Below are 25190 nucleotides of genomic sequence, written 5' to 3' on the forward strand. Positions count from 1 at the left end.
AGGAGCCCTGGGGCTGCCACTCCGTCACCGCTGACCGGCGGGAGGGCACGTCCCCGGCCTCCCCCGGCAGGCAGGAAGAACCCACGGCAGGCCGGCAGCAGGGCTCGCTTTCGGCCACGGTCCCCAGTTCTCTTTTCTAACAAACGGCTCTGTGGGGAAAATATCCTTGGTGTGTTTAAGCAGGAGAAGGCAAGTAAACCCTCCAAGCGCGAGTCTTGTCCCGCAGGATCAGCGGGCTCTGCCGGGGCTGGGACGGCGCTGGCTCAGCCCAGGGGTAGCAGGGACAGCGCACTGCGGGCGGCGATGTCCAGCCCCCGCTAATGGAACCCCGAGCGACTAGGCGGGAGACGCCTCCCGGGCAGCTCATCCCGGAGGCGGCCGCACCGCTGCGGGCAGCCGGGGGCGGCCCCGCCGGGCCCCGGCTCCGCCCGCCGCGCACCTGCCGCGGGCCGCCCCCCGGCGCGGGTAGGCGGGCGGGGGCGGGGGCCGGGGCCGCCCGTGCCCGGCGTGTGCCAGGAGCCCGCCGGTGCCGCAGGAGGAGCAGGAAGCTCCCGGGCGAATCCAGCCGCGCTATCACATGACTCAGCAGCCGCTGCCGCCGGGCTGAGTTCACCCAGCGCCGCGCCGGGAGGGGGAAACCTGCAATGAGGCCTCGGCCCCGCGGCTGCCCCTGAGCCCACCGTCCTCTCGCCCGGCTCCGCGCGGCCCGGCGCCCCCATTGCGGGAACGCGGCGGAGGTGCCGGAGCCGCCTCCGCAGCGCTGCCCGCCGGCGCGCCCCGCTCCCCGCCCTGCGCGGCGGCCCCGGCGCTGCCGCCGCCGCCGGCGGGGGTACTATGCTCACGCGGGTGAAGTCCGCCGTGGCCAATTTCATGGGCGGCATCATGGCTGGTAGCGCGGGCGCCGACCACGGCAGCGGCGCGGACTTGCCCCTCCGCTTCCCCTACGGGAGACCCGAGTTCCTGGGACTGTCCCCGGACGAGGTGGAGTGCTCCGCCGACCACATCGCCCGCCCCATCCTCATCCTCAGCAAGGACACCCGGCGCCTGCCCTGGACCACGGGCTACGCGGAGTGAGTACGGAGCACGGCCGCCGCGGCGAGCAGGTGGAGCGCGGCCGAGCCGCTGCCCGCGCTCCCGGGCGCACCGGCGGCGAAAGGCGGCGATGCCGAGGGAGCCCCCGGCGGGGGCCGGCGCTGCCGGAGGCGGGGGGAGCGCAGCCACGGGCCTGCGCGGCGCCGCGGGCAGCGGGAGCGGCGGGGGGAAGATGCAGAGGGGGGCAGCGGCATCCCCGGCGCCGTGTGTCCGGCCGTGGCCGTGGCTCTGTACCTGGGTGGCTCCTTCCCGGGAGCCCGAGGATGCAAACGGCCAGCTGCCCTTGAAAGTCCCCGTGGGAGTGGCCGGTACCCGGATCGGCGAAGGATGGCAAGGGGCAGCACCGGGCTCCCCTACCCGTAGTGACGGCTCCGGGGCCGCAGGGGCCAAGGATGGGGTACCCGCCTGTGAGCAGCAGTCTCGGTCCTTGACCCTGGAATAAGAAGGGCTTTTGGTAGGGAACCCAGTTTGGTTTGTGCGTGTGTAAATACTTCCCGCTGCCCAGGAATAGTGAAACGTGTGGGGTTTGGGACACCTTCCTGTGGACCTGACAGCCGTTGTGCTCGCTGGTGGTGACTGGTCACTTATCTCCCAAAGTCTTTCTAGTTTGGGGGGACGCTTGAGGACCACAGGCTCCAAACTGAAAGAAAAAAAATCCGTTGGCTAGCCCTTAAACTGGGCTTTCCAAATGGTTTGTTGCCCTGACTCACTCATATAATGGTATTTACTTTAGAGGGTGTCTGATCAGGACCTGGTTGTAGCCTTGCCAGCCAGATAAAAGGCAGTGTGCCTTTGGATGCATCCAGCTGGCAGTGGGAGTAGCTGCGGAGGCAAGGCATGTCCTTGCACTTGATTCCTTTATCGGTAGGCACATCGTTTTCCTTGAGGATTCTGGGTGCAGGATTCAGTATTTGGTTTCTTTCTGTTACTGCTTCTAAGTCTTGAGCATGTCTGGCGATCCATGTTGCTACCAGCTCAGAGATTACAGAAGTTGCTAAGATAGCCCTTCCAGACTACAAGTTGTTTTGCTATAGTCTCTTCAGACATACATGAATTCCCCAAAAAACTGTTGCAAAAACTACAGTGAAGACTTCATAATGTTAATGAGCAATCACTAGCTTTATTTAAAAGGTTGTTACATCATTGGGGATGCTGAAATGGGAGATTTAAAGAGAGATTTTAATGACAGATTTAAAGAATTTTAAATTGGATTGTTCTCCTTAGATTATTAAAGAATTGAATAGATTACTGATCAAATTCCCCATGAACTGTAAGTTTAAATATTTAAAAGTAAGCTCTAATTGTTCTGCCACTATAATAGTCCCTTGAAAAGCAGTTCTTTACCAAAATAAGTACATGCTGCTATCTTAATCTTAGGTGATGTTCTGAGGCTTTCAGCAAGTAACTGTAATTGCAAGTTGGTGGCAAAGTGGAAGGGAGGTTCTCTGGATCCCAGGTGTGTGCATCCGATGAGCGTCACCTGAGACTGCTGGGGCAGAAAAATGTGCGTGCTGGAAAGTGAAGGTTCAGGTCAACCCTGTTGATAAAACCTGATGTGAGAGAGTGTTTGGAGATAAAGTAAATGGCTCTGGTGGTCATGAAAGCAGAACATACCAGGATTGTTTTCATATGCTTGTTGCTCTTCCTTCTTGAGCTTTGAGCAGCTTGGTTAATTGGGAGGTGTAAAAAAGTCACTAGCTTTCTCAGTTCCCGTTGTTATCTTTGTGAAAAGAGGTTGCCTTTTTGTTTTTTCTCTGGTGTTTTTTTTTTGTTGTTGTTTTGTTTGTTTTTGGTTTTTTGTCTCATCCCCTTCCCTTGCAGTTACTGGCTCTAGTACTGGTGGAGCAGATCTAAGGGGAAGGTGGTACTTTTTAGAGAGAACTAGTGAATGTGTCTCTACCCTCTTCCCAGAAGCATGTATATGATGTTCCAAAATTTGGGTTCATTGTAACCAGAAGATACCAAAATGCTCGCTGTGGAGAAGCTGACAGGAAAGCAGTGCCACCAAAACTGCATTGTTTTCCAAAGGCAAAGCATTAATAAAGAAGAAGAAGAAGAAGAAAATATGGACAAACTCAGATATACTAAATATGAACTTTTTTTTTGTTTGTTTTACTCATACTGAGCTACTACTAGGCTTTCTGAAAATAATTGCAAGACTTGCTGGGAGATGTGTTGAAACTATGTTTTTCTTTTGAAACAGGTTTGAGTTATATAGAGAAAAGAAATGGAAAAAGTACCAGGAAGATGAAATTACTATTATACATATTCTGAAGTTTGTTGGTTTGGGGAAAGCAGGGGATAAAGTACTTTTATGCTATTATTTAGCATTTTGTTAGTGTCGATATTAAGGAAACCGTCAGAACAATGTTTGCCTTTTGTTACAATACAAGCGAGCTCTTACAAGAATGTTAGGAGGAAGTTTGGTGTCCTCACAAGCAGCTTGTGATGTAACACAAAGGTCAGCTATTTAACTCACATTTTGCTAGTTTGCTTTGGTATGAAGATGTGAGAGAAGACAGGCCATACCTGCAGTGTGCTGAGGTCAGCTTCCCTGAGCTATTTATTGCCTTTTCTGCGTTTTCATGTTTTAGCAAACCAGCAAAAGTGATTTCAGTGTTCTGTTGGTTGGGATGCCTGTGGACACAGGGAGTTTTACTTCCTGAAGCTAACGAGAGGTTTGTTGTAGACTTAGTAGGTGGGGATTTGGCCCAGAAGGTGTAAGGAGAGTGTGTGTCACCTATACTTTGTCTGCCCTGATGTTGTGAGCCATTGCACAGCGGGGTTTGAGTCAGTGGATTTATGTTCCACACCCAGCACCAGCATCTGTCTCACTATCTTCAGGAAGAAAATTTGGCTCTGAGAATAGGTCACATGGAGGCTTAGTTTCAGGAAAGCATTTGTAGTGTTTGTGTTCTTTAGTTGTAAAACATGTCAGTTTACAGATGATACTGGAGTTCCTTGATGTCGTCATGTTGGTATTTCATCCAAGCTGGAGAACGCATTTTGGGGTTAGACCTGGTTCCCATGCAGGACTGAGGCAGTTTGTATGTACAAAATAAGCATTTTTTTTGTAGGGGATTCCTCTTGTTTCTTTGATCCCTGAGGAATATTGTTTCTTACTAAACAACATATTGACAAAGTATCTCACCCTGTTGACTATTTCTTTTCCCTAGTATCTGTGTGGTATGTGCCTGTTCATCTGACTTATTCCCCTGGAACAAGCACTTCTCCTCCGCTCCACTTTCTTGCTCCTCTTGTAATGAACATTTTTTGCAACAGGTATTTTTGCAATATTGCTCATTCATGTCATATATTTTAACATATTTTTTAAATTACCTACTTAGTTCTGTGATATTATGTAGTGAAATGTAAATTAGCCTTTATATTTTTATTATTAACTCTCCCTCTTTTAATGCTGTGATCGTTATGAAAAACATTTGCCTGTAGGCAGGCAAATGAAATCTTCAGAAACCTATTTGGTGCTGGGATAAAATATCATTGCTTCCTGAAATTTTGGTGGGAATCCCATAGGGACTCAGCTTCCCTTAGTAAGCAGCCTAAAAGTTGTCTTCTGAAGTGACTGGCGTGCACATGTCCCTTCCTTGCATGGGAGACCTGAGACCTTGAATTTCGTAGTACAGGATGGCAAAAGGCCAGCTGATGTTTCAAAGAGATACTCTTATACTAGAGACACTTGTCTAATGGTCATCAGGCTCCATAGAAGCAAAATTAAAATTGTATCCCACATCCAGTAAGCTTTTTAATTGTCTTTAAAGGTATCATTTTATTTAGAAATAAACTCTTCATTTTTTAATCAAGGGTGTCTTTAACATAGTCTTCTGCATGCGGTTAGCCAGCATGCATCAGGAATGTCCCTGGGAGAGGGTAGTCTGCTAACAAACGTTCTTTTAAGTCTGCCTTTAATCCAGAGGAGTAAGGAGATTTGCTGCTCTCTGAAAAGTTAAGTGATTTATTTGAATAAGGGAGGGTGGGAGGGATCCTGCCTCACACTTTATTTACTCACTGCCCTCCCTCTCCTCTGCAAGCAGCTGCACTTCCAAGGCCATGGGGATCTCTTCTAGAGTTTTCCTTGTCTGAGCCACGAGCTGGCTTCTGAGCTTCTGCTTGGATTGCCCTGTTCCTGGGAGGGAAGTTTCTTCTTTGGTCCCTTCCTGTGCTGTTTTCAGTTGTGTCCTCTTCCCTGCAGTGCTGCTGATAAGCAGCCCCAGTGTTCAACTCTGAAAGTAACTGGCAAAGTGAAGGCAGTAGCATAGAGTATGTAAATATGAAATGATTCAGATGATATTCACTGCATCTGAACTCTACCCAGAACATTATTTTTCACTGTTTCTTCTTCTGCTTTATGTTCTTCCCTCTGTGAAGGTAGAGGATGAACTGGATGGAACAGAGCCCTTCTCTCCTGGTTGAATTTCCTTGACTACATATGTCAGGATAAAATAAATGCTACATTTGCAAATGACGAAGAACTAGCCTGCTGCTCGTGCTGGTGGAGTTGCAGAGAAACTGCAACTGAGTAGCGTTTTGTGATAGAAAAAGAAGATTAGTCATTTTCCATCCATTTAAAATGTATATTGCTACAGACCAGACTGCAGTACTGTAATTGCTCTTCTAAACTGTATGAATCCTGGGGATGGGACTGTAGCTGGTTGTTTCTGTGTCCTCTGTGTTCCTCTCTTTGCTCTTGCTTTTCTGCCATCTCTTTGGAGAACTTCAGAAGGTACTGTTAAATACACTTAAGGGACAGGGGGAAAGATTCAATTGCATGTTGTCTCTGTCCTCATGCAAAAGAGAATTTTGCCCGCCTTTTTAATTTACTTTTTGAAAAATTCTAAATGACACTTCAGATACCTTTGCAGTTCCGAGTTACAATAGGTTTCCAGAAACTTGACTTTACTGGTATGTGTGTTTCTTGGCTTAAAAAGTCAATTTATTATCCCAGCAGTGACTTTTGTTTGATGGGACAAAGTCCGGGCTGTTTTTCCGTACTGTTACATTTCAGAGATACTGTGGTTTCTCTGCTCTGCAGGCCTGCAGTAGAAATTACATTTTCTCTGTGGTGTTGGTGGCTAGTGACCCATAATGAATGCAGCGTTGTAGGTGAAGCATGATGACCATCTCCTTCTACAGCATTATTACAGTGGCAAGTTGTTACAGTTCAAAATGAAGAGGGGGAGCAGTTAATGGATTTTTTTTTTTTTCCCTTCTCAGTGTACTGGATTTTTTTAAGGCTGATGATATTGCATCATGTTTTCTCATGCTGTGTTACTTAGCTTGTAATGAATGTACGTGAGAATTGACTGGAGGTTTTTATTAAAATATTTTCCAGCATTTCTCAGTGATTGTAAATATTTTGGGGAGTTAAGATAACACAGAAATATTTGTCTACCTTTTGTGTTCTGTCTAGACCAAACTACTTATACAAATGCTAAGCATTTTAATAACAATATGAAGCAGGTGAAAGCTTAACATGTCTGTGAGCTGAGGTAAGGCAAAACACAGCAAATGAGAAAATATTCCCGAGTTGAATATTATGAGGTTGGAGGATAGCATAGGGCTTGCAGCTACTGATTGCTTATTCTAATCCCCATTGCTTCTTATTAACAGAAGATAACAACACCACAGTCCTGCTCCTGTGAATTGGAAGTGATAGTCTTTCTAACCCTCACCTGGGAGCATGACTCATACCCCATCGGTAAACACATTTCTTGTGTGTGTTCTGTTTGGTACAAATTTCAGGAGGATCATACTCCTGGGGAAAAGAATACTTTTTTTTATCTTGTTCTGTTTGGCTGTCTTTTCAGGTTGTGTACACAGAAAAAATGAATTACTTTCCTTTTTAAACTTTTAAAAAAATTGTTTGCAATTCTCTTTGTCTAGATGAAAATATTTTTATTCTTTTTGTAGTTCAGAATATAAGACTGAGTAGGACCTGAAGAATGAACTAAAAACTCAAGTCCCATACATGTAGCTAAAGACAACTGAGCAGTCTTCCTCTGTATGAATTATTCTTCTGTGCACATTATAATGTTAACTTTAATGTATATTGCCTGGCTCTTGTTTAAGCCTGGGTTCAGCCTACAGAAATCTCATGATAATTTTAAGAGCTTCAGAAATCCCTTTCCTTGTGCAAGAGCTTATGCTATAGCATCTAATATTTATGTAATGCCCTAATCTGCCAAGTGCATTGCAAATAATAATTTCAGAATAAACTTGGAGAAAAATGTACATGTGTAAATGGACTGGTTCTTCCAAGTGAAAAATTGCAGCAGTGAGGATAAGTTTTGGCAAGAGATTTGATATGAATGTGGGGAATGAATCTCAAGTTTTAGGTTCTGTGTTTTGGTGACACAGTTATTTTTCCTGCTGTTGTGTACTTGGCTTTTCCTATGTGGCCTCTGATTTCTTAGAACTTACAGGGATAAAAGGAGAAAAATAGAAAAAGGATAAAAAAAGGTAAACCATGCTCAGGTATTTTTAATACTGTCTAAGTTGCACAAGCATGATTTCTAATGAGACAAGTATGAAATTCATGCCTCTAAGCTAGTCCCTCTGTTGCTACTCCCTCAGAGGCTTAAGACTAGTACTGTCTCACATGTTTTTGAAAGGCTTCCTTGAGCATGGTCCTAGCTTCTGACACCAGAGGGTCAGTGTCCTCCCAGGTAGCCTTCCTTTGGACCCTTCTGCCTTGGCATAGGTGGCAGTCAGCAGATGTTACTGGCAAACACTCCAGCTTTGTTCATTTGTCTCTGTTGCAGCTGCATCACTTGGGGTAGGTGTAAGTGGGAATGGCTTGGCACAGTTATCATCACGACATAAAGTAAACTGACAGGGCTGTGGCCCTCGGGGTGAATGGCTTTGAGCCTGTGAATGTGATCAAATGAAACATGCTCAATATGACCTTGAAAGGAAGCAGTGCTGCAAAGCACAGGTCATTCCTGTGATGGGATCTATGTGCCGCTTGAGAAAGAAATATGACTTGTGGGTTTAAGGATGGGTTAAGTCAGCTTCGTGAGCTGAATCCCAAATAAGACTTGGAGTGGGGGAGCGCTGTTAATGAGTGCAGGGAGATAATTTAGGCAGGGAAGACATAGCTACTTTGCTGTGGCATGGGGCTGCAGTAGGTGCTGTATCTGTGATGGAGCAGCATTTGCAAGGAAGATACAGACTCCTGAATCACATCTAACCTGGATCTTTATCCACTTCCCCTTGGATTTCTGTTCTGATTGAATTTGCAGTTCTAAAATGCGTGAGGTCCTGTTGGACAGCAGCACCTTTGTATTAACTGTGCCTTTTGTTGTCTCTGTCTAACGATTTTTTTCTTCCTTCTTGTTAAACAGAAAGAGAAAGGTGACTTCTCAGAATTGGTTCCCATTGGGTCAGGCACAATACTTGGTAAATACTTGGTAGGGTATATTTGGGATGGCCAGCTACAATACATGTATTATCCAGAGTGGTTTTGTGATCAGAGGTCAGGTGGAGTGGGTCACAGTTTCAAGTGCTTGGGGCACAAAACAGTGAGCAGGGCTGGTGAGAGAAATCCCAGCTTGTGTCAAGCCAGTCTGCTCCTGAAATCCAACAGATGTGGGATGGAAGTTTTATTGCATGGTAATTACAGAGGGTCCAGCACGCAGGAGATGGCCAGCAGGTCCGCTGAAGCCATCTGGCTTCCCCACTGCTATCTCCCCAATCCAGCAGCACACTTGCTGTCTAGTAGATGCTGCCAGCTGTACTTCGGGCTGTAAGTGGCAGGGTGCTAAGTGGTTGATGCTGCATGAGCTGTTCAGTAGGTGAAGCTCATAAAATGGCTGGAGGCAGGTGTGATTCCTCCTCCCAATACTGTATGTAAGGCAAGTGTTTGTCTGAAGAGTTTAACGTTCTCCAAGTAAATACTGCACACAGTATTTCATCAGGGGGAAGCAGTGCTAGGGTAAAGCCAGCCAAAGGGATGTCTGTGGATCTTGATCACAGCATGGTTTAATTGCTGAAGTCTGAGTGGGGGAAGGAGATATGTAACACCAAGCTGAGGCAGTCAGCATTACCAAGTGCAGTGGGTAGTGCAGGAGGGGATGTGGGCAATGTGTAGTTGGGGAATGCCAAAATATGGACCCTGTACATAACTTAGCAATCACACTGATTTAAGAAAGAAATTCAGATAAGAAGAGGTTTTAGTGGGTTGTAGCCAGCAGGCAACTTTCTGACACAAAGTAGAGTGGCAAATCTAGAGCTTTGCCCATCGTTTGGGATCTATATTCAACACAGTGAGGCTTAAGGGGAAGAGAATCTGCTGAGGGAGTCTAGAGCTGCTTGAGGTACAGGGATATGGGCAGTGCTGTGTCTGCAGAGAGCCTCTGGCTTGACAGAACTGAAAATCTCATGTGGCCTACATGGGGACCTAAATGCACCTTCTCCAAGAGAAGCAGGAGTTGAGTGGGTCTGGTCCCCCAAGATCATGTCAGCCTCTCCCTCCTCTGGTATGGGGAGATCTGTCTGTCCATTGCGGTCACGTGTCATAATACCAGCTTGTTTTCAACTCTAATGAACGATGTCAGACCCTGTAGGCTCTGTACCTTTCCCTCTTATGAAAGCAGATCTGAGGTCTTGGTGGTGACTGTGGCTTAAAGGTGAATAACCATTTCCAGTATCTTTTTTTTCCCCTTCCTCTTTCTTCTTTTTAAAGTGCTACCCTAAGGTGTAGTCAATCTTGACTGATTGTTTTTGATGCTGTTCAGGCTCTTTTGCAAGCAAAAATAATGACACTGAAACTGTGATTTGAGGCAGCCAGCTTCACGTGATTTCAGGGAGAAAGGGGGGGGGGGGAGATTAGGAGACTATGTGCCATGGCCTTTATGCTTTCCATGGTGGTATTCTGCTACAATAAGGGAAGAAATACACTGAGCTTTGATTGCATCTGATATCCTGCATACCACTGCTCCAGAAATCCTGCGGCAGAGTGTCCTTGGACTGGCATTAGAGGTCTGTGAGATTGTCCCTTTATAGGCATAGCTCTGTTTCCAAAGTCTTTGCAGTTAATTTCTTTTATTTAATCTGCTGGTCCCATATCTAAGTGCCTTTTGTGCTGTCCTGTCTATCTACCCCGTTGCGTAAAGGTACAGACAAGAGGTGAGTTCTTTCCTCCTCTCTGCTCCTCTCTCCCACTGTGAGCCCTTCTGGGTTTCCCTGATTTATTTCTCTGTCCTTAGTGTCCTGTTATGATAATTTCTGCTTTCCAAACTCCCTGCAAGGAGCAAAAAAGATCCAGCTTCAGCCAAGTTCTGCAGCAGATCCTTTTTTTTTTTTTCCTGCCAACATTGATTCATTCAGGCCAAGTATGATTTTTCTATCTTTAGGTATGTGTTAGAGACCTCCTCAGAAACAGATGATGCGTAGTGCATGTTTGTAGTGCTGTAAAATACCTGTCAGTCATAACTAACAATCTGGTCCTTGGTGGAGTTTGACACTGAAGGTGGGACTGAGGACATGTCTCCAGCTCTTATAACTTGAGCAGTGCTCCATTTTGTGCAGAAGGCTTGCAAAGAGACAAAATAAGTAACCTTGCTGTTCATCAGAGATCCCTGTGTTTTCCAGCTGAGGCAGGTCACCATGTGAACCCATGGGGTTTGTTAGGTTTTGAAACAGTTTGAGTGAAAGATGGATTTGGGCAACATTTCCCCCCACCCCTCCAACTAAGTGCCACTAATATTTAAAAAAAAAATTTTTTTTCTCTTCTCTCTTGAGGGGAGTTGTTATTTTATTGTTGGTTGTGGACCTTTTTCCTTTTTGATTCATTATCTCTGCTGCCTGTCTGGGGAGGAGAGAGCAAGAAGCTGTGAAACTTAATAAAGGGCAGCAACCTTTTCTTTTTGGTTGTGAAGAGCACTCCTTAAATTGCTTCAGGCCCAAGCATTGTAACTGAGAGCAGGGTCCTCTTCAGCAGGTTCAGGGCTGCATTGGATGATCAGTTTCAAAGGCAAGAACCCCTTTGTTAAACTCCTGTCCGTGCCTTGCTGACCAGGCTCATGAAGCAGCTGAGCAGCTCTGCTCCTACCCTGGGGCGCAAAGGGTTGCACCTCCCTTGGCTCCAGTGGCCGCGGGAGGGAGCTTAGTGCCTCTTCCTCTGTCCCCTTGCATCTCTCCCACTGTTAATTCCATTGGCTCCATGTCTGTGCAGGTGGCTTGGCAGACTGAGTGAGGGTCTTGGATTTTTTATTTGTTCAGCAGTACGTGATGTTTTGCAGAAGCCTGTGCTTTAAGCGTCTTTAAATTGCTGGTTGTGTTTTTTAAAACAGCATTTTGAAGAAAGTGCCTTTTCTTCTGAATTTGTATTAAGAATCTTTGTTTCATGAATGAATGCTGAAGTTTGGAATTGAAACTAGATCTATCTGAACTAGTTTTTGTTTCTCTTTGCTGAGCTTATTTTTAGGTGTCTTGACTGAGAAAGATCAAATCCTTGAAAAGAAATGGGGAAAAAAGGAAACTTCTAATTTCCTAGGCTCAAATTTGCAATGTTTATCCTTTAGAAAGTCTAAAAGTTGTACAGTGAAACCTACATTGTATTTGTGGTGCCATGGGGGGTGGAGTATGCCTTTAGATTTTGGTATTTGGAAATGGAAAATAGTAATCATAAAGGTATCCTCAGTGATTATTGCTGCTTGTGTCATGACAAAGGTCAAAGTTTTATGTATGGTTGGTTTGATATGAGTGGCTTACATTTTGCAGGATGTAAACAGAAATTTTTCTCCCCTTCTTCATCTTCCTGTTTGAACAGAAAAATTAATAGTTTTTCAGCTATTTTCATGTGTCATTTGACGATTAGAACTTGGCCATACATGCTCTCAACCATAATGCAGGAATTGATAAGGTATTAAAATGTACACTGATCTCTTTAAACAAAGGTGCATCAGCATCACTCCTGGAGGGCAATTCCTTGTCCCTTACCTTGTCACTCCTCTCATTAATCACATCTCCAGACCTGGGCTTTCAGTTCATTTTGTTTTTCTTCTCAATATAGTTCAAGATCAGCATCTCCATAGCGTTACAAAACCTAGATTGCAACTTCTTCAGGCTGGGGCTCCCTCTGGGGTACTTCTCAATGTCATTTTAAGGTCTCTTTATCCCTTCCTGGTAGTGCAAAGCTAGGAATTACAGTCCAGTTAGTTCCTTTGGCAATCTCTGCAGAGTAATCCCTGAAAATCCTAGGTCTGTGGATGGTAATTCTATTAGCTGTTCAGCAAGCTGAGTCTGGAAGAATGCAGCTGGTGTGTGGGAATGTGGGAAGTTCCCCATCTCTGCCTTTAATCCTGCTTTTAGAGGGGAAAAAAGTTATAGGCTAATGTGATTAGCTGTAATTCCATTCTTGCTTGGTTTTAGAAAAGTGTCTGATTCTAAATCACAAGCTAGTTCGGTGAAGTGCTTTCATAGAGGGGAGAGGGAACTATTTTGGTAACTTGGCTCATCTGTCTTTGAAAAAGCACTGGAATCAAGAGAAGAAACTCTCATTGCCAGCAGTAAGTTTCTAGTTCTTGCTGCACAGCATAATTTAGAAATTTGAAACTAAGAGCATGTAAATGGAAACAGAACATAATCCTTTCAGGTGTCTGGCGGGGGGGGGGGGTGTGTATAAACATGGGCATGGAACAGCTTAGCACACTGCAGATCACTCTTCAGGGCTTTGCAGGCCCAGAGGTTTACCTTGGGATTGTGTTATCGGCTGATACGTGACGGCTGCTGCTGCTGGCACTGGTGGTGTGGCTGGTTTAACGCAGACCAGGGATAGAGCTGTCTCTAATAAAAGCTGTGGCTTCTACCTGAAGTGAATGATCTGGAGACCTTTTTTCCCCCTTGAGGCACGTGTTTTTCTTTTTAGTGCTGAGGGAATGAGAGGATGGACTTCTGTGTGAGCACTGGTGTGAAGCATTAGAAACGCTGCTGGGCCCTGGAGAGGGGCAGAGGCAGGAGCCCCCGTGACAAGAGTGGAGCACGCTGTGGCCTGTGTGAGCATGGACAGCACTCTGCTGTGGGGACACAGGGCAGCGTCCCCTTGTGTGAAAGGCAGAATGCAACCTGACCAGATTAGTTGTGCTCAAAGGTTCCATGCTCCCTGTGGTCATCATATGGGGAGAAGAAAGTGTTGCCCTCACCAGCTCAGCCTGTTTTCTTTTTGCATGAGAAAGGAGGGAGAAGGCAGGGAAATACCTTGTTCATGTCTGGTCTGTTGGAGAAATTGGAAATGAGTGTGCCTAGTCTTGGAGTCAAACACTGCCTGAACCCTCTGCAGTGAAAAGCTCTGGAGAGGATGAGGTCAAAGGACTGAACTTGTTGCGTTTTTTGTTCAAGCAGCAAATTTGAGATACTTCAATTTGGAGAAATTGGATTAATTGAGGTTTTTCCTTGACTTCCTGACAACTTCTCCCTCCTCTCATATCCTTTCTTGCCAATGTGGTGGCAGTGACACTGGGGCAGGGGGGTCCTGGTGGTGGCTGCCCCCAGAGTCCCAGGGAAGAGAGGGAGTGTGCAGGCACTGCTGGAAGGGTGTCTGGCCAAGCAGTAACACAGCTGCTTGGTTCAGTTTCTAAACGATCGCAAGGTAGGAGCAAATTCAGTGAAAAGGAGTATTATTTACTTCTGTCTCCTGTGTTGAGTTGCCTTAAGTGTTGGTCCTGTTACAATAGTTCAAATGCTTGGAAGAGATGATGCTGTAGCAATAAAATGTTGCAATACTAATCCTATAAATTTATAGGCTTAGTCAGGCTGGTGTTTTGAGAGGTTGTGTGGAACTGCCTTGTTTACAAGCAAAAACTATCACTTCGAAAGTGGTGTAAGGTACACTGCCTCTCTTGCACTTACAATCTTGGTGGTTTGGTATTTGTGGTTTAACTGCTGTGCTTTCTCACAGCTTTCTCTAAGGCCAGAAAACCTCTTTTAGTTATCAATAACTGAGTGCCTTTCACACAACAGCAGCAAAAAAAGCCTCAAAGCTCCTCCCACTATCAAATAAAGGGCGAATTTCTGTTCTTTTCCCTTTGAAACTGCTTCATACTCCCTGGAGAACATGAAACCACTCGAAGAGTAGATGAATTTCATCTTGGAGAAATGTAGTGGTGTTTGGCAAGGATAATCTGAAGTAGTGTTACACAGGTACCTGTTTTGAAAATATAGTTACCCCTCTAGTATCGTTTCAGAGAGCACGTGTACGATCGAAGTAGGATGTGATAGTGGAAAATGGGTTGCCTCTGAAAAGTCTACTTTTAAAGCACTGTTAAGACTGTGTTCACCCTTAATTATGGGCAGTGCTAAAGAGGAGTAATGACTATGGAAAAAAAACTAGTAGGAAACATAGAGGAGTTGAAAGAGGGCAACAAAAATGAAGCGTGAAAAGGCAGGAGAGAGCACACTGAAGGCAGGGTAAATATTTTTATACTGGTGGAAAGGTTTGACGGGAATAGAAGCCCCTATGACAAAAAATGAAGGGCTGTAAACAGCAATAGAGATAATGCTTCCCTGTGTAACTTTAGAGTATATAGGCAGAATTCTTTGCATGAGAACATACCAAAGAAGTCTGTTACAGATGTAGGTCAGAGTCTCCTGTTTCAGGAAGCCATGAGACTGTGGATTTAAAGGTATTTAAAGTTAAAGACAGGTATCTTGAAAACCTAAAATCTTCCCCCACTCCCCTTTTTTCTTTGAAAGAGAGAAGTTTTCATGTTTGCTGCATGACAGGTGTCTACTGAGCATTAAGGGGATTGTGCTGCCATGGTTGGGTTAATTCCTGAATTAACCTGTTATTTCTCCCACTTCCACCTGTGCAGCAGAAAGCAGTGCAAACCCCCCTCCCCTTCCTTCTTCTTACACCCAATTTTTATTGCCAGCATGATGCTATATGGTATGGAATATCCCTTTGGTCAGTTGGAGTCAGCTGTCCTGGTTCTCCTCCTTTCCAATTCCTTGTGCACCCCCAGCCCATTCACTTGTGGAATGGGGTGAGAAAGCAAAAAGGTTCCTTTGATGCTTTGTAAGGCCTACTCTGCAATAATGAAAGCATCTCTGTATTTCTGACCCTGTTTCCAGCACAGATCCAAAACAGAGCCCAACACAAGCTAGTAGGAAGAAATCTAACTCTATCCCAGTACAGAGAGGAAATACCAAAAGGCAGGAGAAGGCCCCTCCTTTCTATTGCAGGATACTGCAATAGAAAACGGAAGTGGCAGCACAAACTACCAAAAAGTGGTGTGTAGTTTTTCTGCATGGAGAGAAATTCCTTTAAAAAAGAAAAAACCTCTTTTAATGGTGGGTAGTATTTTCATTTTAGGAGTGTATATTTAGACATTGCAGAAGGCAAATTTTTTTGTTCAAAGATGAATGTGCTTATTTCATGATATTCCAGAGTAAGAGTTTTTCCCCAGAAAAGAATTGAGGAAGACTACCTCACCAAGAAGAAAAATAATTACTGCTGGGTATTGCCATCATGTAACATCTTATTCTTTGTCCTTCAGTTCTTGTGTAATATTTTAACTCATGTTTCACAAGCAAAAAGGCAGAAGAAATTTGTCCAGATACCTATTTTTTTTTCCTCTTCTCTTGTTGAGAGCCACAGCTCCTCAGAAGCATCACAGACCTGTGGGGCTCTTATACAGCTTTCCCCAGCGTTGCAAAATTACTGTTTGAAAAAGACTTCACAAAGTCAAGTGAGCATCCTACTACAGTAAACATCCTACTACAGTAAAAGCCAACATCATTACAGGCAGGTTAGAAGGCATGAAAGATCTGTGACTAGTGAATGGATTAGTCATAAAGAATCATTGAACAAATAGCTCAGTCTGGGCGAACAGCAAGGTGGTGTTGACTTTGAAAATAAGAATGAAATCTGTAAACTCTTTCCCATGTGAGGACTTTAACAAGACCTGGAGGAACTAAAGTATTGACAGGGAAGTAGTCATACTCTCAAGGAATTAGAACAGGTGGGTTTGTTTTCTATGCAGAGAAAGGCACTTGCAGTACAAAAGCACTTGGCGCTCGCAGTAGCATGCTGCAGCGCAGTGGGACCCAAGTCAAATGTGGAGCTATTGTAGCATTTTGCTGGAGAGCTTATCTTGACCAAAGGCAAAAGCATGTTTGGAATTTTTAGAAAGAGATGAGGGTTTTCGTATATGAAGCACAAAGTAAGCTTGTTTGGGAATGCTCCTGCTAGAACATCTTCCTAAGCTGCTATTCTCCTGTATCTGAAACAATGAAAAACTCATTATGCATATCTGCAGATAAGCGCTCATCCAGTATTTGTCAGCAAAGTAAACCTGGTAAGCTGTGCAAATTTAGCTATTGTGGGGCTGTGGGAGGAAGTGTGATTGGAGGCTCAAAAATGAAGGTGAAAGAGGAAAGAGTTACAACTTGTTGTTTTAGGAAACAACATGAAATCTGAATTATAATTTGAAGTGTTAGAAATAATATACTTCCAGGTAGCTGTGTGTTGGGGTTTTAGTTTAGTCTTAGGGGGTTTTTTTTCTGTTAAAGGAATTTTCTCCCATATGCATGTTGCTAGGGGACAAATAGCTGTACTTAAGAAAGACAAAAAGGGAGTGGGGCGGGCCTGGCTACTTTCTTGTCTACACCTGGGTGTGGGGGCAGTTCGCTCTGAGCGTCCGGGGAGAGAAGCTGCAGAGAAAGGAGCTGCTGCGTCTTTCTTTTTTGGCCGTTCTTCTCTTCCTGCTGGAAACAACGCCGGGACCCCAAAAGCCGCTTTCCCTGCCCTGCTGGAGGCCGAGCTGTGGCTGCCCTGCCCCGCTGCTGCTGCTTCGAGCTTTTGCTACGCTGTAGCCCTGCTCGCCCTGCCTGCCTGGGCACCCGTGGGGTTCTCCCATCTGGATACATCTCGCCTGCCACCCGGGATTTGCGTTCGTCCCTGCCGCTCTAGCCTGCCGCTCCTGCCTGCCGTTCCCAGCCTGCTGCTCCTGAGAGTCCGGGATCGGCTGCCCAGGGGTTTGTGGAGCCTTTGTCCCATCCCTTCCCGGGATCCCAGGCCGCCATTGCCCGCGTGTTTCCCGAGCTCGCTCCGGAGCGCCCCCTGCAGCCGCGGGGGAACCATCGCACCTGCCCTGCTCACCGGGAGCCGCCAGCGCCCCTGCCGGCTGCGAGCGGAACTGCACCCGAGGGGAAATAGCCTGACAGCCGAGAAGGCTGGCACTGGGTTTGTGTGTGCTGTTACTGTCATAGTTGTTGTTGTTTTGTTTGACTGGTTATATACATATACATATACATATATATATATATATATATAGTAAAGAACTGTTATTCCTATTTCCCACATCTCTGCCTAAAGGCCCTTGATTTCAAAATATAATAACTTGGAGGGAAAAAGGGTTATATCTGCCACTTCAAGGGGGGCTTCTGCCTTCCTTAGCAGACACCTGTCTTTCAAAACCGAGACAGATCTTGGCGCCCAACGTGGGGCCTGAGGGCATTAAGAGAGAGAGCTGAAAAAAAGGAATAACAGTTCTTGGAACTTTATTTTGTGTGCCAGATATAGGAACCTTGTTAGGCTGCACTATGTGGTCTAGTTTACCCTGGTTCGGGTGGCATGTGGCCGTAGCTATATTCTTCCCCTTTGCAGCTCCTTACTTGAATATGGGTCCTCTGACTAAGGCTACCATTGCTGTTATCCAGCTTGCGTTATGGGTTGAGAAGGTGAGGAATTCATGGGTTTTTAGCTTCCTCCGGAATGTGGGCACATGGATAAACGGCTATCACACACTGAGCACATGTTTTTGGGGTTATGTTAACAATGGTACCTTCTGTGAGGAAATGACACCAGGGGAAGTTTTCCCCCAACCCCTCAACCAGTTCTTCGGGCCCACCCCATCAATTTTCGAAGGGTTTAAATTCCCTCTGAATATTAACCATCTGCTGCTGATAGGCCTACTCTATTTAGCACTCAAGGATAAGTTGAGATTGGCTTGGATATCTACCCGGACACCAGCCCCAGAGACTATAGATCCTGCCCCAGAACCTGACATGGCCCCAGAGAGTAGAGTTCCTACCCCAGAGCCTGATCCTGCCCCAGAACCTGACATGGCCCCAGACACAAGAGATCCTACCCCAGAGCCCTATCCTGCCCCAGAACCTGACATAGCCCCAGACACTAGAGACCCCGCCCCACAGACTGATACCGCCCAACAGTCCACCTCAGAAATGGACTACCCAAACTGGGTGGGGGTACTGGCAAAAGGGATGCAAGAGATGTGCCAAGAGATGGGTCAGGTGCGCCAGGGGATATGCCAGGAGATGGGCCAGGTGCGCAAGGAGATGTGCCAGGAGATGGGCCAGGTGTGCCAGGAGATGGGCCAGGTGCGCAAGGAGATGTGCCAGGAGATGGGCCAGGTGCGCCAGGAGATATGCCAATTGCTAAGGGAATACACCTCCTCAGCTAGTGAAAAGCCCTCTCCCTGCCCCAAAGAGGGTGAGTCCGATGGTGCAGCAGTAGAACCCACGGATGTTACAACCGTCCAGGCTTCAGCTGAACCACAAGGACAACCACAGCCAGCAGCAGTCGCCCCTGTGCAAAGGAGGAAGTGTAAGACCAAATCAGTACGACCAGTTAATGATGATGGGCAACCAGGGCCCTCACAACCAGCAGGAGAGCCAGAGCCAGAAATCATCACTGAGTCCCTGTCGTACGACAGTCTCCGCACTATGCGAAACGACATTGCGCGAAGGGGGCGTGAGCCTTATACCACCTGGCTGCTTCGGGTTTGGGACCTTATGGGCACAAGTGTGCAACTGGATAGTGGTGAGGCAAGGTATCTGGGATCATTGACCCAGGACCCAGGTGTGGACCAGGTATTTGTGAGGGAGCCAGGGCCCCTTTCTCTCTGGGAGCGGCTCTTAATGAGTGTGAGAGAAAGGTTCATTCACAAAGAAAGAATGCAGGAGTACCATCATAGAATGCAGTGGAAGACACTCGAGCAAGGGATTCAACAGCTAAGAGAGGTGGCAATATTAGAGGTACTCTTTGGGAGGGATGGACAGCATGATAATGACCCCGATAAGGTCAGGTGCACAGGACAGATGATGTGGAACCTGGCAAGGCTAGGGCCATCGCAATACACCACCTTCATTGCGACGATTGATGCTGACAATACCCGAGAAACCGTGGGCTCTGTTGCCAGCAAGCTCAGGCATTATGACAGCATGATCAATGGCCCGCTGAAAGCTCATGTCTCTGCTGTGGTCCAGGACCTCAAAGAGGAGATGAAGGAGATGAGGAAGGAGATGAGGGAGGAGATGAGGGAGGAGATGAGGAGGGTCAGTGTGGCACCAGTGCGAGTCACAGGCCCCCAAGTCAGAGCCCGTCGTCCCCCTGCTAGAGAGAGAGGGTACACCCCACGAGCTGAGCTGTGGTTTTTCCTGTGTGAGCATGGGGAAGACATGAGGAGGTGGGATGGGAAACCCACCTCTGTCCTGGCAGCGCGGGTGCGTGAACTCAAGGAGGGAGGCACTAACCGAGGGGGTTCCGCTAAGGTGAAGGTAGCCTCAGCCTCCCGCGATCGAGCTGCCAGGTATTTCAGAAGGGAGGATGATATGTCGGATCCCCTTGAAGGTACCTCGAGCATGTACACCCAGGGAAAGAATGATAACCAGGGCTAGAGGGGCCCTGCCTCTAGCCAGGAAGAGGCACGGGAGAACCGAGTTTTCTGGACGGTGTGGATCCGATGGCCTGGCACATCAGAGCCACAAAAATATGATGCATTGGTTGATACTGGGGCACAGTGTACTTTAATGCCATCGGGACATGTGGGGACAGAACCTGTATCCATCGCTGGGGTGACCGGGGGATCACAGCAGTTGACCCTTTTGGAAGCTGAGGTGAGCCTGACTGGGAAGGAGTGGCAAAAGCATCCGATTGTGACCGGCCCAGAGGCCCCGTGTATTCTGGGCATAGACTTCCTCCGGAATGGCTATTACAAAGACCCAAAAGGACTCAGGTGGGCATTTGGTATTGCTGCTGTGGAGGCAGAGGGCATTAGGCAATTGAACACCCTGTCTGGACTATCTGAGAATCCTTCTGCAGTTGGGCTCCTGAAAGTGGAAGAGCAACGAGTGCCAATTGCCACCTCGACAGTGCACCGCCGGCAGTATCGGACAAATCGAGATGCTGTGATCCCCATCCACAAGATGATCCGCGAGCTGGAGAGCCAAGGGGTGGTCAGCAAGACCCACTCACCCTTCAACAGCCCCATCTGGCCTGTGCGCAAGTCTGATGGGGAATGGAGACTGACTGTGGACTATCGTGCCCTGAATGAAGTGACTCCACCGCTGAGCGCTGCCGTGCCGGACATGTTGGAGCTCCAGTACGAGCTGGAGTCCAAAGCAGCAAAGTGGTACGCCACTATTGACATTGCCAATGCATTTTTCTCCATTCCTCTGGCAGCAGAGTGCAGGCCTCAGTTTGCCTTCACATGGAGGGGCGTGCAGTACACCTGGAACCGACTGCCCCAGGGGTGGAAGCACAGTCCCACCATCTGTCATGGACTGATCCAGACTGCACTAGAAAAGGGTGGGGCTCCAGAACATCTGCAGTACATTGATGACATCATTGTGTGGGGGAACACCGCGACCGAAGTGTTTGAGAAAGGAGAGAGAATAATTCAAATTCTCCTGCAAGCTGGTTTTGCCATCAAGAAGAGCAAGGTCAAGGGACCTGCCCGAGAGATCCAGTTCCTGGGAGTAAAGTGGCAAGATGGACGGCGTCAGATTCCCACTGAGGTCATCAATAAGATCACAGCAATGTCTCCACCGACCAACAAGAAGGAAACACAAGCTTTCCTAGGCGCTATAGGTTTCTGGAGGATGCACATTCCCGAGTACAGCCAGATCGTGAGTCCTCTCTACCTGGTTACCCGCAAGAAGAACGATTTCCACTGGGGCCCTGAACAGCAGCAAGCCTTCGCCCAGATCAAGCAGGAAATTGCTCACGCCGTAGCCCTTGGCCCAGTCAGGACAGGACCAGAGGTGAAGAACGTGCTCTACTCTGCAGCCGGGAACAATGGTCTGTCCTGGAGCCTCTGGCAGAAGGTGCCTGGTGAGACTCGGGGCCGACCACTGGGATTCTGGAGCCGAAGCTACAGAGGGTCTGAAGCCAACTACACTCCCACAGAGAAGGAAATCCTGGCAGCTTATGAAGGAGTCCAGGCTGCCTCAGAAGTAATTGGCACAGAGGCACAACTCCTCCTGGCACCCCGACTACCGGTGCTGGGGTGGATGTTCAAAGGAAAGGTTCCCTCCACGCATCACGCCACCGACGCTACTTGGAGCAAATGGATTGCCCTCATCACGCAGCGCGCCCGAATTGGAAACCCAAGTCGCCCTGGGATCTTGGAAATAATTACGAACTGGCCGGAAGGTGAGACTTTTGGGTTATCTTCTGAAGAAGAAGAGGAGCAGGTGACACGTGCTGAAGAAGCCCCACCATATAACGAGCTACCAGAGAGTGAAAGACAATACGCCCTCTTCACTGATGGTTCCTGCCGAATTGTAGGCGCTAGCCGGAAATGGAAAGCCGCTGTATGGAGCCCCACACGACAAGTTGCACAGGCTACTGAAGGAGAAGGTGGATCGAGCCAATTTGCTGAGCTCAAAGCTGTCCAATTAGCTCTGGACATAGCTGAAAGAGAGAAGTGGCCAAAGCTCTACCTCTACACTGATTCATGGATGGTAGCCAATGCTCTGTGGGGTTGGCTGGAAAGGTGGAATAAGGCAAACTGGCAGCGCAGAGGAAAACCAATCTGGGCTGCTGAAGAGTGGAAAGACATTGCCACTCGGGTAGAGAAGCTATCCGTGAAGGTCCGTCATGTAGATGCTCACATCCCCAAGAGCCGGGCTAATGAAGAACATCGTAACAACAAACAGGTAGATCAGGCTGCGAAAATAGAGGTGTCCCAGATAGACTTAGATTGGCAACATAAAGGAGAACTGTTCCTAGCTCGATGGGCCCATGATGCCTCAGGTCATCAGGGCAGAGATGCCACCTATAAGTGGGCACGAGACCGAGGGGTGGATCTAACCATGGACAGTATCTCCCAGGTTATCCATGATTGTGAGACATGCGCTGCGATCAAGCAGGCCAAGCGGGTGAAGCCTCTGTGGTACGGTGGGCGGTGGTCCAAATACAAGTATGGGGAGGCCTGGCAGATTGATTACATCACACTGCCTCAAACCCGCCAAGGCAAGCGCTATGTGCTCACAATGGTAGAAGCCACCACTGGATGGCTGGAGACCTACCCTGTGCCTCACGCTACTGCCCGGAACACCATCCTGGGCCTGGAAAAGCAAGTCCTTTGGAGGCATGGCACCCCTGAGAGAATCGAGTCTGACAATGGGACTCATTTCAAGAACAGCCTTATAAACACCTGGGCTAGAGAACATGGCATAGAGTGGGTGTACCACATCCCTTACCATGCACCAGCAGCTGGGAAGGTTGAGAGGTGTAATGGATTGCTTAAAACCACTTTGAAGGCACTGGGTGGGGGGACTTTAAAAAACTGGGAGATGCATTTAGCAAGAGCCACCTGGTTAGTTAACACCCGAGGCTCCACCAGCCGAGCAGGCCCTGCCCAATCCGAACCCCTACAAACAACAGATGGGGATAAGGTTCCAGTGGTGCACATGAGAGGTATGCTTGGAAAAACTGTTTGGGTAAAGTCTGCCTTGAGCAAAGACAAACCCATCCGTGGGGTCGTTTTTGCTCAGGGACCAGGTTGCACCTGGTGGGTGATGCAAAAGGATGGAGAGACACGATGCTTACCTCAAGGGGACCTTGTTTTAGGGTGAACTACCCATGGCTCTGTACTTGTATCACTATCAGCATGTATATTTGTATATAATTTGGGTAATGCATAGATTTATATGGTTAAGAAAAAAAAGTTAAGTTTCATGTAACATGTTAGTATGGGAAAAAATTCGGGGTGGATAATGTTGGGGTTTTAGTTTAGTCTTAGGGGGTTTTTTTTCTGTTAAAGGAATTTTCTCCCATATGCATGTTGCTAGGGGACAAATAGCTGTACTTAAGAAAGACAAAAAGGGAGTGGGGCGGGCCTGGCTACTTTCTTGTCTACACCTGGGTGTGGGGGCAGTTCGCTCTGAGCGTCCGGGGAGAGAAGCTGCAGAGAAAGGAGCTGCTGCGTCTTTCTTTTTTGGCCGTTCTTCTCTTCCTGCTGGAAACAACGCCGGGACCCCAAAAGCCGCTTTCCCTGCCCTGCTGGAGGCCGAGCTGTGGCTGCCCTGCCCCGCTGCTGCTGCTTCGAGCTTTTGCTACGCTGTAGCCCTGCTCGCCCTGCCTGCCTGGGCATCCGTGGGGTTCTCCCATCTGGATACATCTCGCCTGCCACCCGGGATTTGCGTTCGTCCCTGCCGCTCTAGCCTGCCGCTCCTGCCTGCCGTTCCCAGCCTGCTGCTCCTGAGAGTCCGGGATCGGCTGCCCAGCGGTTTGTGAAGCCTTTGTCCCATCCCTTCCCGGGATCCCAGGCCGCCATTGCCCGCGTGTTTCCCGAGCTCGCTCCGGAGCGCCCCCTGCAGCCGCGGGGGAACCATCGCACCTGCCCTGCTCACCGGGAGCCGCCAGCGCCCCTGCCGGCTGCGAGCGGAACTGCACCCGAGGGGAAATAGCCTGACAGCCGAGAAGGCTGGCACTGGGTTTGTGTGTGCTGTTACTGTCATAGTTGTTGTTGTTTTGTTTGACTGGTTATATACATATACATATATATATATATATATATATATAGTAAAGAACTGTTATTCCTATTTCCCACATCTCTGCCTAAAGGCCCTTGATTTCAAAATATAATAACTTGGAGGGAAAAAGGGTTATATCTGCCACTTCAAGGGGGGCTTCTGCCTTCCTTAGCAGACACCTGTCTTTCAAAACCGAGACACTGTGTAAGCTGTGTATACCCTTGATCAACTTTGGGTGGGTAGTAGGAAAGGTCCTCCCTGTTGCCTGTCTGTTCACCTTATGCTCTGCTGCCCAGAGATGCAGAGCTATAAAAGCTTTCATTTTGCAATGGTTATGTTGCTTTTTGTGGACAAGGAAGCCAGTGGTAGCATGGCTATGGAGTGGGACTAGATCTGTCTGTGGTGGTCAGCAGCTGATAGGAAGGACGCTATAGGAAGCATTGACTTGTCACAGTCTCTCCGTGTGCTGTGTAGCAGGTCTGCAGATCTCCTTCTGAAGGTGGTGAAGGGGGTGGTGTGACTGCAAAGCTGATTTCTATCCCTCTTGTCCTCCATATTTCATGCATGCAGTTCCTATTACAAAAGAGTGAAATATGTCCATTGAATGGCAGAGTAGTCTGACAACGTAGTTAAGGAAATGTTTCCACTTAACCAGCTGTGAATAGGAATTTGGTCTAGAAATCTGAACACAAGAATCTGACCATTTATTGAAGTCTAGGACTGTTAATAGTGTTGCCTTGTTGCAAATAGGGGCTTCCTGTGTGAGCAGCTGCCTCAGCTGGTGTGAGCAGCTGAGGAACGTGAACCACAGCTGAGAGTACAAATTTCATCTGTATGTGTTGGTAATGACTTATTAGATGATGTTTTGAAAAAAGCCATTTTAGACGGGTTTTTAGAGAAAAGAAACCCATGACCTTTCTCTGAAGTAAAGTCTTTCCGTATTCAGTGTGCCCAGCAGGCTGCCATACTGGGAGGTAGTTGTGTTCTTTAAAGTGTTTTGTTTTCTTTAGCTTATTACTTTCCTTTGGCCCTTCCCATGAAATTGCTCCTGTGAAGTTCCCCGCTGTTTGTTTGTAACAGCTGAATAAAATGGAAAACTTATAATTATATCTGAGAGTGCTGCCACTTGACTTGAGTACAGTTTGAGATAAAAAAGCCATGTTGCTCTATCTTTCAGCTGGTCTAATCTTGCAGTGTGACAGATATATTTTGTGAATTATGTTGATCATTATTCCTTTTAATTGTGTGGCAAATCAACATGAAACAGAAGAGTTCTGTCTAAAGAGAGCCAGTATTTTCCTCAACTAGCTTGTAGGCTGTGATGTCCAGTGTGGCTGTGCTGTCCATTTGACCTGTGG

General features: G+C 47.4%; 1 protein-coding gene across 1 annotated transcript in view; it reads left to right on the forward strand.

Annotated features, from left to right (window-relative positions):
* Nucleotides 1-834: 834 nt before the first annotated feature.
* Nucleotides 835-25190, forward strand: part of PPM1H (protein phosphatase, Mg2+/Mn2+ dependent 1H) — a gene marked incomplete at its 5' end in the record, with an annotated part of 136408 nt that continues 112052 nt past the window's right edge. Inside the window, one exon of the mRNA XM_082279557.1 lies at nt 835-1070. Coding sequence (XP_082135683.1) covers nt 835-1070 — 236 coding nt within the window. The remainder of the gene's footprint in view (nt 1071-25190) is intronic.

The sequence above is a fragment of the Coloeus monedula genome (assembly GCF_965178545.1).
Source record: "Coloeus monedula genome assembly, chromosome: 4".
NCBI lineage: Eukaryota > Metazoa > Chordata > Aves > Passeriformes > Corvidae > Coloeus > Coloeus monedula.